The sequence below is a fragment of the Schistocerca nitens genome, chromosome 2 (assembly GCF_023898315.1).
Source record: "Schistocerca nitens isolate TAMUIC-IGC-003100 chromosome 2, iqSchNite1.1, whole genome shotgun sequence".
NCBI lineage: Eukaryota > Metazoa > Arthropoda > Insecta > Orthoptera > Acrididae > Schistocerca > Schistocerca nitens.
The window spans coordinates 402,145,515-402,162,913 of NC_064615.1; the positions used below are offsets into that span (position 1 = coordinate 402,145,515).

The 17,399-nt window shown below is 40.5% G+C and overlaps 1 protein-coding gene across 1 annotated transcript in view; it reads left to right on the forward strand.

Annotated features, from left to right (window-relative positions):
* Positions 1–6,068: 6,068 nt before the first annotated feature.
* LOC126236254 (POC1 centriolar protein homolog A-like) overlaps positions 6,069–17,399 on the forward strand; it is a 119,235-nt gene continuing 107,904 nt past the window's right edge. The window contains exons 1-2 of the mRNA XM_049945405.1: positions 6,069–6,362; positions 6,449–6,843. Coding sequence (XP_049801362.1) covers positions 6,205–6,362; positions 6,449–6,843 — 553 coding nt within the window. The 5' untranslated portion in view covers positions 6,069–6,204. The remainder of the gene's footprint in view (positions 6,363–6,448; positions 6,844–17,399) is intronic.

A 17,399-nucleotide genomic window follows, 5' to 3' on the forward strand; every position in this document is an offset into this window, starting at 1 on the left:
AAACCACTATTTTGTCCTGTGATGTTGCTTGCAAACTTTGCTGGTAATTGGACAGGATACTCATGTAACCACTACAATCAGGTATTTTTTGGTACATTTGATGTTTGATAATGGTATGATATGATAACATCATTTATTTTCCTACATACTTCCTGATTAGTTATTTTACTGTTGTCTACAGATCTGGAGCTCTTTATGTTGAACACAAACTGGTCATTTTAAAAAATTAATGCAAACATGTCAGGCAATAAAAAGATCTGACTTGGGAAATTATTTGAAGTTTAATATGATCCAGGTTTTTTGTGTTGAAATGTTTCTTGCTCTCTGCTACTTCCACTCACCGGGTTTCCAGAAAAATATAAATCTCATCTCTTGTGATGCATTCAGTGCATCATGTTTCAGTACCAAGTCATTGAAACAGTGTTTCTTAGAAAAGACTGAAAGGTCACGCTGTGGATATTTTATTTTCTCACTACAATCATTCTCTGATGGATAAGCATTTCTTTCTTGGCATGTTAAATTATGATCATGGTTAAGCTGTTTTCCAAACAAATTACACAAATATATGTACCCTTAGTTGTCAAGTGATATGTATCTTCTCAAATTGTTGTTGTAATCTTATAGTTCTCCGATTTCTGAACCTGTGTATTTTTGCCTTCATTCATCATGTTTTTCAATAAGGAGAAGAACCTTGCTCATCAATCACACTACAAAGAATTGACAGTAAGTCAACGAAGACAATTCACTGTTTAGCTATAGTTGCACATCATGGGCTAGACACAAGTTGGAGCTAAAGTTACATAACAGAGGCTAGATACTAGTTCCAACTCTATCTTAGATACCATGTCACAGAGTTAGTTTTATAATAATGCCTCTCAGAAATCTACAAAGAACAATCTGAGCTATCCTGATGGTTTTAGTTTGTGCTTAGTGGGTTCTCGAAACTTTTTACCTTCATAGAGTTGGCCACCCAAAATTGCTCACAGTTGACAATAAATGCCCTAGTTCCCAGAATGAGATTTTCACTCTGCAGCGGAGTGTGCGCTGATATGAAACTTACTGGCAGATTAAAACTGTGTGCCCGACCGAGACTCGAACTCGGGACCTTTGCCTTTCGCGGGCAAGTGCTCTGCCATCTGAGATTCTGGAAACATCCCCCAAGCTGTGGCTAAGCCATGTCTCCGCTATATCCTTTCTTTCAGGAGTGCTAGTGCTGCAAGGTTCGCAGGAGAACTTCTGTAAGCTTGGAAGGTAGGAGGCAATATACTGGCAGAAGTAAAGCAGTGAGTACCGGGCGTGAGTCGTGCTTCAGTAGCTCAGATGGTAGAGCACTTGTCCGCGAAAGGCAAAGGTCCCGAGTTCGAGTCTCGGTCGGGCACACAGTTTCAATCTGCCAGGAAGTTTCATATCACCGCACACTCCGCTGCAGAGTGAAAATCTCGTTCTGGAAACATCCCCCAGGCTGTGGCTAATCCATGTCTCCGCTATATCCTTTCTTTCAGGAGTGCTAGTTCTGCAAGGTTCGCAGGAGAACTTCTGTAAGCTTGGAAGGTAGGAGGCGATATACTGGCAGAAGTAAAGCTGTGAGTACCGGGCATGAGTCGTGCTTCGGTAGCTCAGATGGTAGAGCACTTGTCCACGAAAGGCAAAGGTCCCGAGTTCGAGTCTCGGTCGGGCACACAGTTTTAATCTTCCAGGAAGTTTCATATCACCGCACACTCCGCTGCAGAGTGAAAATCTCGTTCTGGAAACATCCCCCAGGCTGTGGCTAAGCCATGTCTCCGCTATATCCTTTCTTTCAGGAGTGCTAGTTGTGCAAGGTTCGCAGGAGAACTTCTGTAAGCTTGGAAGGTAGGAGGCGAGATACTGGAAGAAGTAAAGCTGTGAGTACCGGGCGTGAGTCGTTCTTCTGTAGCTCAGATGGTAGAGCACTTGCCCGCAAAGGGCAAAGGTCCCGAGTTCGAGTCTCGGTCGGGCACACAGTTTTAATCTGCCAGGAAGTTTCAATGCCCTAGTTTTTCCAACTACACAACACTAATAACAATGCTGCCCTTTGTAGTGGCAGTCTTAGGCCTATAACCTAACTATTGTATTTCCTTGCCGCACTTTTCAAATTACGCAACTTTCGCTGAGGAACATCATAAACAGTTTTTACTTATTTGTTTATTTATTACTTACCCATGAACTCTAGTATAATCAGGTAGCTAGTAGGATAATTATACATAGTTTGAAACCAGCCATCGTTAGCGTCACTATTCTGCTAGATGATAATACTGCTGCTAATAAAGGCACAGCAAAGAAAACTGCAAAAGCTGCAATAACTACTCAAAAACGACCAGCGAAATGATTAAGGATAAGAATAAAAATAAGTATTGTTATTATGTGATAGTCGTGGGCATGGATATGCATCATCTTAAATGATGTAGCTCCTAATAAGCAGTAGTAAAATCAAATGCATCGTTTGAGAATGTTGTCAGGGAAACAGTTTAACTCTTCAGAGACTTGACTTTGAGTCACAAGAGGTTGTACAAGCATAGTGTAAGCAGTCTCTTCAGTAGAGCTGTTGCATTTTCTAGGTGTTCTGGCAATAAATCACAGTCTTTTGTTAGCTATTCTCAAACATTATTATGTGATCATTCTAGTTAAAGATATTCATAGTTGTGATCCGTAAGTATTTAGTTGAATTTACAGGTTTTAGATTTGTGTGATATACTATGTAACCAAAATTTAGGGAATTTCTTTTATTGCTCATATGGATGACTTCACACTTCATCTTTAGTATAAATTGCGTTTTCTTCTCCAATAAAACAAGAAAGTAGACAGTGTTTCACACCAGGCCAGATTTGATCTTACATTGACAGTTTCTTGGTTTTAGACTCAAAGAAACTTCTTTTGGATTCAAATTAAATCAGCAGTAGCAAAATGACTGGATCTCCATAGACACCAGTACCGATGACCTCAGCAGTTTGGTCCCATAAGACCTTACCAAAAATTTCATATTTTTCCATGGCCACCATAGGTCCTCCAGTTGACTGGCTCAATAAAATAAACGAGTTTGAAGTGACATTTTACAATTTTAATGGGTGACATGTTGTTGAATGTGCAATAACGTGAAAGTTTCCCAAAATGCGTCTTGATCTAATGCCAAGAACTTTCATTATAGTAAGACATCTGAACACAGATGCTAAAACAGATAACATAAAAAACTTGGCACAAAAGATAATCTTCACTGGGTTTCTGAGTCATCTTCCTGAGCTACAGTTAGTGTTTGTGAATGTTCTAGCTCTTAATATTAAGCCTTTGAAGGTGGTTATTATTAGGATATAAAGATCCTTGTTTATTATAGTTTTAGGTTTAATCATGCTTAATAATATGCACCACCACTTAAAAACATACCGTTAATGAGGCTGGTGTTAAAACTCTCATAGACTGCAGTACAATAATATTCCGAGGCCCACGAGCGTGGGCCCTGAACAATACTGTCACTGTCATCATATGCGTTGGACAATAGCAGGGCGACCCCTGGTAATGGGGTACCTCATTACTTCTAATTGCACTGAGATTCTGTGTTAAATGTTGCGGCAGTGACTGCACTTCAGCTAAACTTCTTGCAATTCCTCTTGAGTTGAAATTATCGTGGAAGAGACATAGCGATTATATCTGTACACATTTAATGTCTATCTATCTATATCCGAATCCTATCCAGCTACTGCTGGGTCTGGGTGCTGACGAGTCCTCTCCATTTGGCTCGGTCCTCCCACCACTTTTCTTCCTCCACTTGCTGCCAGGTCACACCTCTCCTTTCAACAGATATTCTCACTCCCATTTTCCACCGTGTTCTTGGACGCCCTCAAGGTCTTTTCCCATCCATCTTTAGTTCTTCCATAATTTTGGGGAATCTCTGCCCATGCATCCTTTTAACATGCCCATACCATCTTAATCTCTTTCTTTCAATTTCTTCTCTCATACTTTCTTGTTTGAGGTCCTTTCTAATCTCTACATTCCTTACTCTGTCCATTCTTGTTTTTCCCTTAACTGCTCTGAGAAATTTCATTTCCCTTGCTTGCAGTCTGCTCCAGTCCCTTTCTGTCATTGTCCATGTTTCTCCACCATAGGTGACAATAGGGATGTAATAATTCTTATACATAAGGAGTTTTGCTCTTTCTGAAACTTCATTATTCCAAATGAGATGTTTTATTGTTTGGTAGAAATTGCCTTCCTTCTGTAACCTCCTATTAATTTCGTTAGTTATTCTTCCATCCCTAGATATTTCACTCCCTAAATAAGTGAAACTTTCTACCACTTTGAGGGGTTCTCCATTCAAGGTAATATTTCCGTTGATTCCTTTCTCTCTTCCAAATACCATTACTTCACTCTTGTGTGTGTTACATATTTGTTAGGGAAAATGAGGGTTTGTGATAGTGATAAGCTATTGCTCAATGGATACTATGCCTTTTTCCACATCCACCTTGCATATGCCAGTTTCTTGTAGAGGAATCCCCCTGGAGCACGAAAGTTCTCATTTGCCAAAAGAAGGCAGTCAGATGCATCTGTGGAATAGAAATAATGAGCCTTCACTTATATCTACATCTAGGCCTTCATCGATACTCCGCAAGCCAACATACAGTGCATGGTCAAGGGTACCCTGTACCACTACTAGTCATTCCCTTTCCTGTTCGGCTCACTATCTATATACCTGCAAATGAGCCCTAATTTCTCGAGTATCATCTTCATCATCCTTACGTGCAATTATGTTGGTGGCAGTTGAGTCGCTTGGCTGCAGCTTCAAGTGCCGATTCCCTAAATTTTCTCAGTAATGTTTCTCGAAAAGAACGTCACCTTCCCTCCAGGGATTCCCATTTGAGATCTTGAATCATCTCCATAACACTTATGTGTTGTTCGATCCCACTAGAAGGAAATCTAGGAGCCCACCTCTGAAATGCTTTGATGTCTTCCTTCAATTCGAGCTGCTACAGATCCCAAAAACTCGAGCAGTACTCAAGAATAGGTTGTACCAGCGTCCTATATGCGGTCTCCTTTCCTAACATTCTCCTAATAGACCGAAGTTGACTATTCGCCTTCTCTACCACAGTTGTTACATGCTCGTTCCATTTCATATTGCTTTGCCACGTTGCATCCAGATATTTAAACAACTCGACTGTGTCAACCAGGACACTAGTAACACTGTATTCAAACAATACAATATTCCAAAAATCTGAAAATATTTGTGGTTGCATGCTCCTTTATACTAAAGATCAACACCACAGTCACTAGACTTAACAAAACTCAACATAATTATAAACATAAGGAGGTAAAACTATTTCACATGTTGCCAATATAGGCACACAATGTACCACTGAGTATGTTTGAAAAAACCACACAGAACAGCTTAGAGTAAAAGCATTTTATACAACAGAAGAACTCAAAATGTGCCTTAAAGATGATATATAAGTATAATATAGATTGAATTTGGATATATGAATATGCTGAACGTATTATATGTAGTATGCTGGACGATTTTGTATCTTGACAGCAAAATTATCCGACAAAACTTTCGTAAAATATATGTTATTGTGTATGTACACAAAAGACAACATCGGTTGCATTTTTAGTTCTTAAGGTGGATAGTAAATAAACAAATAAAAATAGTTGATAAGTTTCAGCCGAAAGTATTGAGTGCGTCTTCTGTTGCCACACAGCTCGACATGAATTCCCAATAGAAACAAATATATTAACGAACTCAATTGGTTCCTGAATACTCTAGAGAAACAGTCCTCTCTAAATGTTCTGGTCTTATTGCTTTTGAAGGTATTTTTCGTTTGTCAGTATTAAACTCCCAAGTATCTTGTTTTATCTACATCTAAGAATATTCGAAAGTGACTTAAATTGCAGACGTTCTTATATGGGACTACGGACGTAAGTACTTATCTAACGAAAAGTACAGAACAGTTGAAATAATTTCCCAATTCTACATTCTGTGGTTGGAGCCATGTTGCCCTCAAAAGAGAAATTTATTTTGGTAATGTTGACTACAGTTGACTTGCTTTTGTTCCACCAATAGAGGAGGCCGGTAGATTTGAGTTTGGAATGTAAATGTTGTATGTGTTGTTTTTGATATTTGTGATGTTTTGAATATTATCGTGAGTTGTCAGAAACTGATGTTTATTTGTGTTGTACACGGTGCCGTCTATAGAACTGTATAAAATGACTCAAGAAGATCCAACTTTAGAACGTCATTTCAGAGGCCATCGCGGCGGAGTTACCGCGCTGTCATTTAATCCTAATAGTAAACAGATTGTTTCGAGTAGTCTCGATTCATATTTAATGCTATGGAGTTTTTCAGACGGTGTGAGAGCTTTCAGGTATGTAAATACAGTCCAAATGCTTATAACAATTTTTGAAACTGTTATGTAGATTTGTGTATTAACTGTTTAATTTATATATTCAGGTTTATTGCCCACAAAAATGCAGTGACAGACGTCAAATTTTCTCCCACTGCGCGTTTGATGGCATCTGTCTCCCGTGATAGGACAGTACGTTTGTGGGTCCCGTCCCTGCAGGGAGAAACAGCTGCTATTCAAGCACATTCAGGTGTAGTGCGTTCTGTCGATTTCTCACCTGAGGGAGGAAAATTTCTTACAGCTTCTGATGATAAAAGTGCTAAACTATGGGCAGTTCCGAGGAGAAAGTTTATTACAAGCTTCACTGGCCATACACACTGGGTGCGCTGCGCAAGATTTTCTCCGGATGGAAAAACTGTAGCTACATGCTCGGATGATAAGACGGCGAGATTGTTTGATATTGACAGCGGACAGAATATTAAGGTGTTTCCTGAGCTGGGTGGTAAGGCGTATACAGTTTTTTTTCTTTTCATTTATTTAACAGTCAAGTGTAATATTTCTGATTGATCAGTCTGACCACATAACTTGTATCGCGCAGTCATCGTGTTCTTACTTTCATAGAGTGGCACTGTGGATTAAATGTTAAATATGTGTTGACTAGAGATAATTATAACACATTAGTCCACTCTTAAGTCTCGTTTTATATGTTCCTGCGTGCTTTTTTATCAGGGTGGCAGATCGGCCAAATATTTTGTCACCCTATATGTTTTACATTTTTTTTAAAAAAATCGTTTCGATAACAGAATTTTCACATATTGGGGTAAAGATTGAATCATCATCATCTTTGTTGCAATTTCCTCTGTTGTATGTTGATTATTAGGAAGTTAAACTGAGTGGTATCGTTCATAAAAGTGCAGTTCAATGTCTGTTAGACAGTAGTAGTATCCTGACATCTCGTAGCTGTTAGGGTAATCTGTAACACGTCTTTCTACAAACACCATCAATCCACATTTCAGTTTTTGTGGATTTGAGTTCATAAACATCAGCAACGTATTTACAATACCAGTAACACCATGTGCAAGCTTTATCCCCACATTACAAGATTGTTGTTAGAGTTGTAACATCTGACTTGTACTACAACCCAGAGATGAAAATTTGTTTTTGTTGCTTTCTGAATTTTTACGGGACGCCAAAATAATGAATTACAGCTGCTTTGTCATATGTTTTCTTACTTCTTGAGGTGCTATGAGCTGTGAGCTTATAACACGGCATCTGGCTAAGTTGTGAACACACAAGATTAGATTTTGGTCCATTTGAAGACTACTGCATAAGTCATTGAAATACATTGCACGTAAGTGGGAGCATCAACTCATGCGAAAACCTAACAACGTGTCATCGGTGGTTCCTTGAATCCTTTATGTGCTGTGAGCTATTCCATATAGGCAAATTAAAAAACAACAGTGTTGAAAATTCTCAGTTTTTGACAAGAATTTTTGCTATATCGACAGTGTTTTAATATTCTTGGGAAAATTCATCTTCTGTGAAAATGGTCACACACTATAGGCACCTTCTTTTTTTCTTTTTTTGAGCTTCCTGTGTTTGCATTTTGTCTTCCCTGCATTGGTGCACACCCATCTTGCTGTGTGTCCTCTACATCTCAATCATGATTCCAGCAAATAGAAACCTTTCTGTACAATGTAGTTTATTGGGTAGCTTGCTTGATGCCCCCCCCCCCCCCCCCAGCACAAGGCTAACTTTTTGAACAGGTTTCTTGGTATTTATAGTAAGCTATTAATGAGCTCTTGTTCATGGCTCCTTTTCCTCGTGAGATGAACATTTCTCATGAAATGATGTAGTGGTAAACATTATAGAGCATCATTAGACAAATATCAATAACAACAATAAAGGAAATTAAATAGAGGTCCTATCCTGTTTCCATAACTATAACTTAACTGACAACACGATGGAATAAATGACTTCCTAACATTGACAGTGTATATTGCACCTCTTAATAAACAAGAAAATAAGGGTTTATTAGATTTACTCTGTCAGCTATTGTGTACACCACTGACAGACATTATTACCAAAAATACGCCTATACTCGGAACAATTGATTCTTCATACTATTCTTGATGGAAAAATGTTCGCCGAGATCACTAGTAATTCTTTTTATTACTATGACCAGTTTAAGCAGATCTACGCTGTTACAATCAGATGGCACCATTATGTTGTCAAGCGATTAGTGTATGATGGGACATCAGCAGTTATTTTATTTTCGACACGCTGATGTTCCCTGCCACGTTTTATTTGGTGCAATATGACTATGTGACTTTCAGTATTGTAACAAGCGTTTACATCTAATAATGTTAAAAGATCCAGTGATGACAGCATAGATCTGTTGAGACCGATCATAGTACATAGTACTAAAAAGAATTGCTAGCAATCTTTACAAACTTTATTCTTCAAGAATAATATAAATTTAAGATTGCCACCAAACTGAAGCGGTGTCAAACGTATATTGATTCTTCACTGAATTTTGAACTTCTACAAATTCTCAGGAGCTGTTTTATGTAGTTCTTGAAAGTCTTGAGGAATTAACTACTGTGTGACCTTTTGTAAAAAATGACTAAAATTTGGGGTATCGAAAGAAAGAAAGAAAGAAAAACACAGCCAAGTATTTTTGATAAGCAAATGCACTTATACTATATACTCAAAAGTGCACTTAAGATGCAACCTACACATAATATAAATTTTCAATTCCTATGAGAGAAACAAAATATCAGCTAACTTAATTTATAATGTGAAAGAAATGAGAAACGACAGCCTCATTGGCTATCAACATCTGTCTCAAGATTGCCCGTTAACATTTCCTGTGATGCACCACACTGTTACCAACATCTGCATCGACGCACAAGTCGCCGAAGTGGTGTCAACTTAAAAGACTTGCATCAGGTGATCAGGTTTACCCGCTGGGAGGCCCTCACCGCACTACGTTTCATTTCACCAACATCTGCATGTCACATAAAAACTATTGACACCAAAAGTGTACTTCAACACATACTTCAACAAAACCAGTTGCCATTGAATAACCGATAAATATTTGTTATTTAATATAATTGAGGATGCAATAGCATTTTTAATTAGTCACATTACTGCTAATTTTACTATGTTAAATTCAATATGAGTAATCGCAAATAATTTGCAGCAGCTTAACAAAAGTTAAGCATTAATGGAGTCTACAGATTTAGTTTCTAATAACATTATCTTTGTTAATGTCTTCCTTGATTTGTTCCATGTCCTATGAAGGTTCTCAGTTATGATGTATTTTGAATGTGCTGTGTGATGAATGAGTGTACGATTGAACTCGAGTAACTCAAGCCAATACCAGGACACATTTCACAGCCCTAAGATCTTAAATACTTTTGTTATATATACTATTAACTACCTTTGTGCCTTTCATAAAATCCAGCTTATACCCTTTACAGTACAGTCTGATATGGCAGGTGAATCACATTTTTCATGTGGGTAGATACCTGGATTGGAATAACAAAATGATTGACATGGAATGGGTTAATATTGTTAGTTTAGTGTTAAATGTGTGTGCAGTATGCACGAGGCAGCAAGGACTGTGTAATTCCATTCTGAAAGCATCCAAATCCCCCTCTCCTAAAGTGCAGTATTGAATTTACTTTGCAGGATTGCTAATAGCTTCAGATTATTGCTTTGTGTAAAAAAATCTTGCCACTCCGAGAAGCAAAGTACAAAATTACAATGAATCACAAGTTATGTCACTAGCTCTAGTTATTATCTGCAGCTACCTACAATTGAGATACGACAACAGTGCACACGAAAAAGACATGGCCAAGTTCTTTCTCTGACTGCATTACTGTAGTACTTGTCCTGTGAACAGCTGGCTTATTATTCCAAAGCAAATATACTTGTTGTTGTTGTGGTCTTCAGTCCAGAGACTGGTTTGATGCAGCTCTCCATGCTACTGTATCCTGTGCAAGCTTCTTCATTTCCCAGTACCTACTGCGACCTACATCCTTCTGAATCTCCTTAGTGTATTCATCTCTTGGTCTCCCTTTACGATTTTTACCCTCCACACTGCCCTCCAGTACTAAATTGGTGATCCTTTGATGCCTCAGAACATGTCATACCAACCGATCCCTTCTTCTAGTCAAGTTGTGCCACAAATTTCTCTTCTCCCCAATTCTATTCAGTACCTCATTAGTTATGTCATCTACCCATCTAATCTTCAGCATTCTTCTGTAGCACCACATTTCGAAAGCTTCTATTCTCTTCTTGTCTAAACTATTTATCGTCCATGTTTCACTTCCATACATGGCTACACTCCACACAAATACTTTCAGAAATGACTTCCTAATGCTTAAATCTATACTCTATGTTAACAAATTTCTCTTTGGAAACACTTTCCTTGCCATTGCCAGTCTACATTTTATATCTTCTCTACTTCGACCCTCACCAGTTATTTTGCTCCCCAAATAGCAAAACTCCTTTACTACTTTAAGTGTCTCATTTCCTAATCTAATTCCCTCAGCATCACCCGACTTAATTTGACTACATTCCATTATCCTCGTTTCGCTTTTGTTGATGTTAATCTTATAGCCTCCTTTCAAGACACTGTCCATTTCGTTCAACTGCTCTTCAAGTCCTTTGATTTCTCTGACAGAATTACAATGTCATCAGCAAACCTCAAAGATTTTATTTCTTCTCCATGGATTTTAATTCCTACTCCAAATTTTTCTTTTGTTTCCTTTACTGCTTGCTCAATATACAGATTGAATAACATCTGGGATAGGCTGCAACCCTGTCTCACTCCTTTCTCAACCACTGCTTCCCTTTCATACCACTCGACTCTTATAACGGGTCGACAGAAGCGTCCGATCCCACGCGTCAGCTTTGACCCGTGATGTAAGGGTGTTGTCGTGTGTGACGTCATGACGGCGTGGAGTTTGGTTTGTGTGTGGCTGTCTCCAGTTCTGTTTTATCTTATTTTATTTACTTTTCTGATCTGTTCGTTCTATCTCGTAAGATTTTTTTTTTTTAATTTAAAAACACTTATTACTTATTTTAATTATCTGTTTCCTCCAATTTCTGTTTTAGTTTATTATATTTATCTTTCTGATCTGTTCCTTCTATCCCGTGAATTTTTTTTTTTTATTTTTTATTTATTTATTTATTTTTTTTTTTTAAAAAGACAAACACTAATCAGCTACTGAAGCATCTTTATCTTCTATGGGTTGCAGGGGTTACGACCCCTGGGGAGGTGGGTGGGTATTCATGCATGACTGTCTTCACTTACACGTTGTAGCTACGCAAGGCGTCTAAATTTGTTTACATTTAGTTTGCCCCCCACCCAAAACACCCCATTTCCCGCGCTTGTCCCGTTAGTGTCATTAGGCTTCTTGTGGAAAGTGTGTGTGTTTGTTTTTGTTTCCGCCATATTTGTGACGTCATGGGTCAAAGCAGACGGGCGGGATCGGACGCTTCGGTATTTCCCTTATAACTGCCAGCTGGTTTCTGTACAAATTGTAAATAGCCTTTCGCTCCCTGTATTTTACTGCTGCCACCTTTAGAATTTGAGAGAGAGTATTCCAGTCAACATTGTCAAAAGCTTTCTCTAAGTCTACAAATGCTAGAAATGTAGGTTTGCCTTTTCTTAATGTATCTTCTAAGATAAGTTGTAGGGTCAGTATTGCCCCATGTGTTCCATCATTTCTACGGAATCCAAACTGATCTTCCCCGAGGTTGGCTTCTACCAGTTTTTCCATTCGTCTGTAAAGAATTCGTGTTAGTATTTTGCAGCCACAACTTATTAAACTGATGTTGTTGTTGTTGTTGTTGTTGTTGTGGTCTTCAGTCCTGAGACTAGTTTGATGCAGCTCTCCATGCTACTCTATCCTGTGCAAGCTTCTTCATCTCCCAGTACCTACTGCAACCTACATCCTTCTGAATCTGCTTAGTGTATTCATCTCTTGGTCTCCCTCTACGATTTTTACGCTCCATGCTGCCCTCCAATGCTAAATTTGTGATCCCTTGATGCCTCAAAACATGTCCTACCAACCGATCCCTTCTTCTAGTCAAGTTGTGCCACAAACTTCTCTTCTCCCCAATCCTATTCAATACCTCCTCATTAGTTACGTGATCTACCCACCTTATCTTCAGCATTCTTCTGTAGCACCACATTTCGAAAGCTTCTATTCTCTTCTTGTCCAAACTAGTTATCTTCCATGTTTCACTTCCATACATAGCTACACTCCATACAAATACTTTCAGAAACGACTTCCTGACACTTAAATCTATACTCGATGTTAACAAATTTCTCTTCTTCAGAAACGCTTTCCTTGCCATTGCCAGTCTACATTTTATATCCTCTCTACTTCGACCATCATCATTTATATTGCTCCCCAAACAGCAAAACTCCTTTGCTACTTTAAGTGTCTCATTTCCTAATCTAATTCCCTCAGCATCACCCGACTTAATTTGACTACATTCCATTATCCTCGTTTTGCTTTTGTTGATGTTCATCTTATATCCTCCTTTCAAGACACTGTCCATTGCGTTCAACTGCTCTTCCAAGTCCTTTGCTGTCTCTGACAGAATTACAATGTCATCGGCGAACCTCAAAGTTTCTACTTCTTCTCCATGAATTTTAATACCTACTCCGAATTTTTCTTTTGTTTCCTCTCCTTTCCCAACCACTGCTTCCCTTTCATGCCCCTCGACTCTTATAACTGCCATCTGGTTTCTGTACAAATTGTAGATAGCCTTTCGCTCCCTGTATTTTACCCCTGCCACCTTCAGAATTTGAAAGAGAGTATTCCAGTTAACGTTGTCAAAAGCTTTCTCTAAGTTTACAAATGCTAGAAACGTAGGTTTGCCTTTTCTTAATCTTTCTTCTAAGATAAGACGTAAGGTCAGTATTGCCTCACGTGTTCCAACATTTCTACGGAATCCAAACTGATCTTCCCCGAGGTCGGCTTCTACCAGTTTTTCCATTCGTCTGTAAAGAATTCGCGTTAGTATTTTGCAGCTGTGACTTATTAAACTGATAGTTCGGTAATTTTCACATCTGTCAACAACTGCTTTCTTTGGGATTGGAATTATTATATTCTTCTTGAAGTCTGAGGGTATTTCGCCTGTCTCATACATCGTGCTCACCAGATGGTAGAGTTTTGTCATGACTGATAGTTAGGTAATTTTCACATCTGTCAACACCTGCTTCCTTTGGAATTTGAGTTATTGTATTCTTCTTTAAGTCTGAGGGTATTATTTCATATTAATTTGAAATGATCTGCTCTGTTGAGTAAAGCGGATATCAATACAGTTGTTGATGTAAACACCACAGTGCTTGATTAGTCTTGATGCTACTGCAGGTGGTGTGCATGTACCTTTTTGACCTCTGTGGTGCACAGTTTCTTTTTACATTTACTGAAATTAATTGACCATGCATTACATTTCTATGTCACTATTTGACATAGGAAAAAGACTGATACTTCATATGGAAGTACCTGCAAATCTGTACACTGCAACACGACTGCATGGGTGGGACTTAATTTCCTTGTGCTGTCTAGCAGTATAGCATTTTCTGGATGTGATAGTTTACCAGTTCTTCCCTAGTTTTGCCCTCAGAGGCTCAACATTGACTTGCTGAGTACGGGCTTGGTTACCCCGGGGTTCCTGAGCTGGGAACTGGTAAGTGCCACCAGTCCCCCATCACCGTAAGCTCAGGGCATACTTCAGTGACCACAGTGCGGCTCAGTGGTGGAACATTGTATGTCTCAGGGAACGGGGATCTTTGCTTGACCGCCTGGATCGCGAGACGGTATATAAAACACCTCAGTCTCGAGGTGCGCTGCGTGGTGATGGGATGCATGGCTGTTGAGGTGGAACAGTCGTTAACGGGAAACTTCTGGGGAAACTATCGCACTTCAGTTGTACAAGGCTTACTCAGGCATGCGGGGTTCTGTCCAAGTGGACCCTTATTTCCCTAGCTGCTCAAGAGACCGAGATGGAACACTTGAAATAATCTTCTCCTCCTCCCAGTGGGAAGGGTGTACCACCTGAGAGTATTCACACTCATTCATCCAAAAGAATGAGATAGGCTAGCCCTCCTGATAATAAGAATACTTTGGACTGCAGTAACAGGGCTCATGGAGTCATGAATAACAATTTGTTTCTGATGATAAAGAGGAAGGAGGGGACATTTGAAAAGGTGTTCCCCTTTTATATCCATAAGGGTTTGGAAGGCCTTTGCTGTAACATTAAAACCTATAAAATGATAGTGTAATGGCTCATTGTTGGTCAAAGCAGGTAGACGTTCTTAAGAAATCGCAGAAGCTGGGTAACTACGATATCATTGTTGGGATGCACACCTGCCTCAACTTCAGTAAATGCGTTGTCACATGCCGAGATATCATGGACATGGGCATAGCAGAACTGAAGCAAGAATGGGCATCTCAGAGAATAGTTGATGTGGAGCAACGAACCTGCAGGAATAATGGAGCAACTGAAAAGACTGCCACTTTCATAGTCACATTCAATTTTCCTACACTGCCTGAACATCTTAAGGCGGGTTTCCTTAGACTTAATGTTCAGCCTTACATTCCAAAGCCTATGTGGTGCTATAAATGTCAGCATTTCAGCCATACAACCATGAGTTCTGGAGGTGAAGTGAGCCGTGGGAACTGTGGAAAAGCTGCTTATGACACTGTGGCTGACTGCCCGTCTCCTGTGGTCTGCATCAACTGCCCTGGGAACCACCTAGACTGGAGCAGAGACTGCCATGTTTTTGCTGAAGACCGAAAAATACAGGAGATGAAAGTGACCAAGCGGATGCCCTATCCCGAACCCAAAAAAGAACATGAGGCAACAAAACCCCCGTGTTAGCCACCTCGTATTCTTCCGTGGTGCAGAAACCTGTTCCCAAGGCGGACGCTTTGACACAGATGACGCCTAGTGTGCCTGTATCCATCACAAGCACCTGACTTGCACGTGTACAGTCAAGGGAAAAAGACTAAGGACAAAGCAATCCAGGCAGCTGCACCAGGAAAGACCAACAGCATTTCTGCATCGACCATCCAGAAGGTACAAGAAAACCAGAGTGCTTCTCAATGCCCCCTTTCCCCCTCATCCTCGAAGGGACAGGGTGCAGGGAAAAGCTCACAATGTTCATGTCAGATGGTGCCCCGAGTATCATCAGACGTCATACTTTTTCGTCTGACTGATGAGGGGGATAATATGGAGATAGATGCCTTGGATCCAGGTAGCACCTCCATTCCCCCTCACTCTTCAATTGCTTCACCTCCCCGGTCTAAAGATAGGGATAAATTAAAACTGCACTGATGACTTGGCTTCCATACTACAGTGGAACATGAATAGGTTCAGGTCTCTTGTGGAGGAACTAGCACAGGCATGTCCCTTGTGCTTTTGTTTACAAGAAATGCATTTTAAAGATACAGATGTCCTTATGCAACAGGGATATAAGCTATACCGCAAGGATGACCTATCGGGGGGAAAGGGCCAAGGGAGGTGTTGCAGTGTTTGTCACTAACACACACAGCTCCTCTGTTCTCCCCTTGGTTAATGACCTGCAGGCAGTTGCAGTTGAAATTCATGTTTGTCGAAGGATCACTGTTTGCTCACTGTATTTAGTCCGCAAGATGCACTAGACTCTGAGGCTCCCACGGGTCTTATCGCACAACTCCCGCAACTATTCCTCCTCCTGGGAGACTTCAGTGCCCATCATGTCGTGTGAGGCTCGACCAATGCTTGCCCTTGGGGTCGGGTTTTGGAAGGCCTCATGACATGTCACGAGCTGTGCATCCTCAACATGGTTACTCACACACATTTCTCTATTGCTACTGGGTCATTCTCAACCATTGACCTCTCTTTCTGTTCTCCCGCCCTCGCCAACTGTGTTCAGTGGGAAGTCTGACAACCTTCATTCCAGTGAGCACTTCCCAGGCTGCCTTCACCTACTCAGGGCTAACTGGATGCGTTTCAGCCAGCTGGCTGTGTTTGAACACTGCGACAGCGTCCAAGGATAGGTTGACCAGATCACACGAGTGATCCATCGTGCCACTGACTTCTCCATCCCACAGTTCTCACGTTATCTTAGGAGGCAACCAGTACCTTGGTGGACAGATGAGCGCTGTTCCGCGATCCAGGAAAGGCATGCGGCTCTTGGACATTTTAAATGCCGATCGACAGCAGACAACTTTAGGGTCTTTCGAGTCACGAGGGCCAAGGCTCGACGCATCGTTAGGAAGCGTAAGAAAAGGTCATGGAAAGTGTTCCTGGACTCCATCAATTGTTCCACTTCTTCTATAAAAATATGGGAAGCCATCTTGAGGATTTCCGGTAAACGCAGCCGTTTACTGATAGGTTGTAGCAGGAGGGGTGAGGATATGTATGTACTGGGTAAGTGGCACAGTAGCACTTCTGGGAGGCACACCAAGAAATAGTCAAAGCCCTGTCAGAGAATTATATTCAGTTGTTCTTGTCCTGTATTTTACTGAATGAAGAAGGGGCACTAGTTAATGGCCGGTCAGTAGGTATGTTAGGTTTGTATGAAGATAAGTAAAGAGAGATGTGTCTCTGGACATGGCGGAGAGGCTAGTTTTGGTCTGTAGTGGCTTCTTCAAGATCTTCAGCACATAGTGAAGACAGTTTGTCATTGCAGCTCCCAGGTGGCTCACAACTCTCCATGAGTACTTGTGTGGTGAGCATGGGGCCCCAACTGTTCAAATTTATTTATTTCTACAGAAGTGTGGGCCGTGCAGGGAATGTCGCCCATTACCCAGAATGTGGGAGTAGTCAGATACCCATACAGAGGGCAGCCCCCCGACTACACAGGTAGTGCACTGTTGATGCCAGAGCTGTTGCTTCCCCCCTGCGTGCTGTGGAGTAGGTACTTTTTCTTTTGGAGTCATTAAGCCATGCAGCCATTGATTTAGCTGGATGGCACCCATGGGGCATGCTCTCCTTTGGGTTAGGCAGCAGCATCGTTCCAGATATCTGGAATTGTTAAAA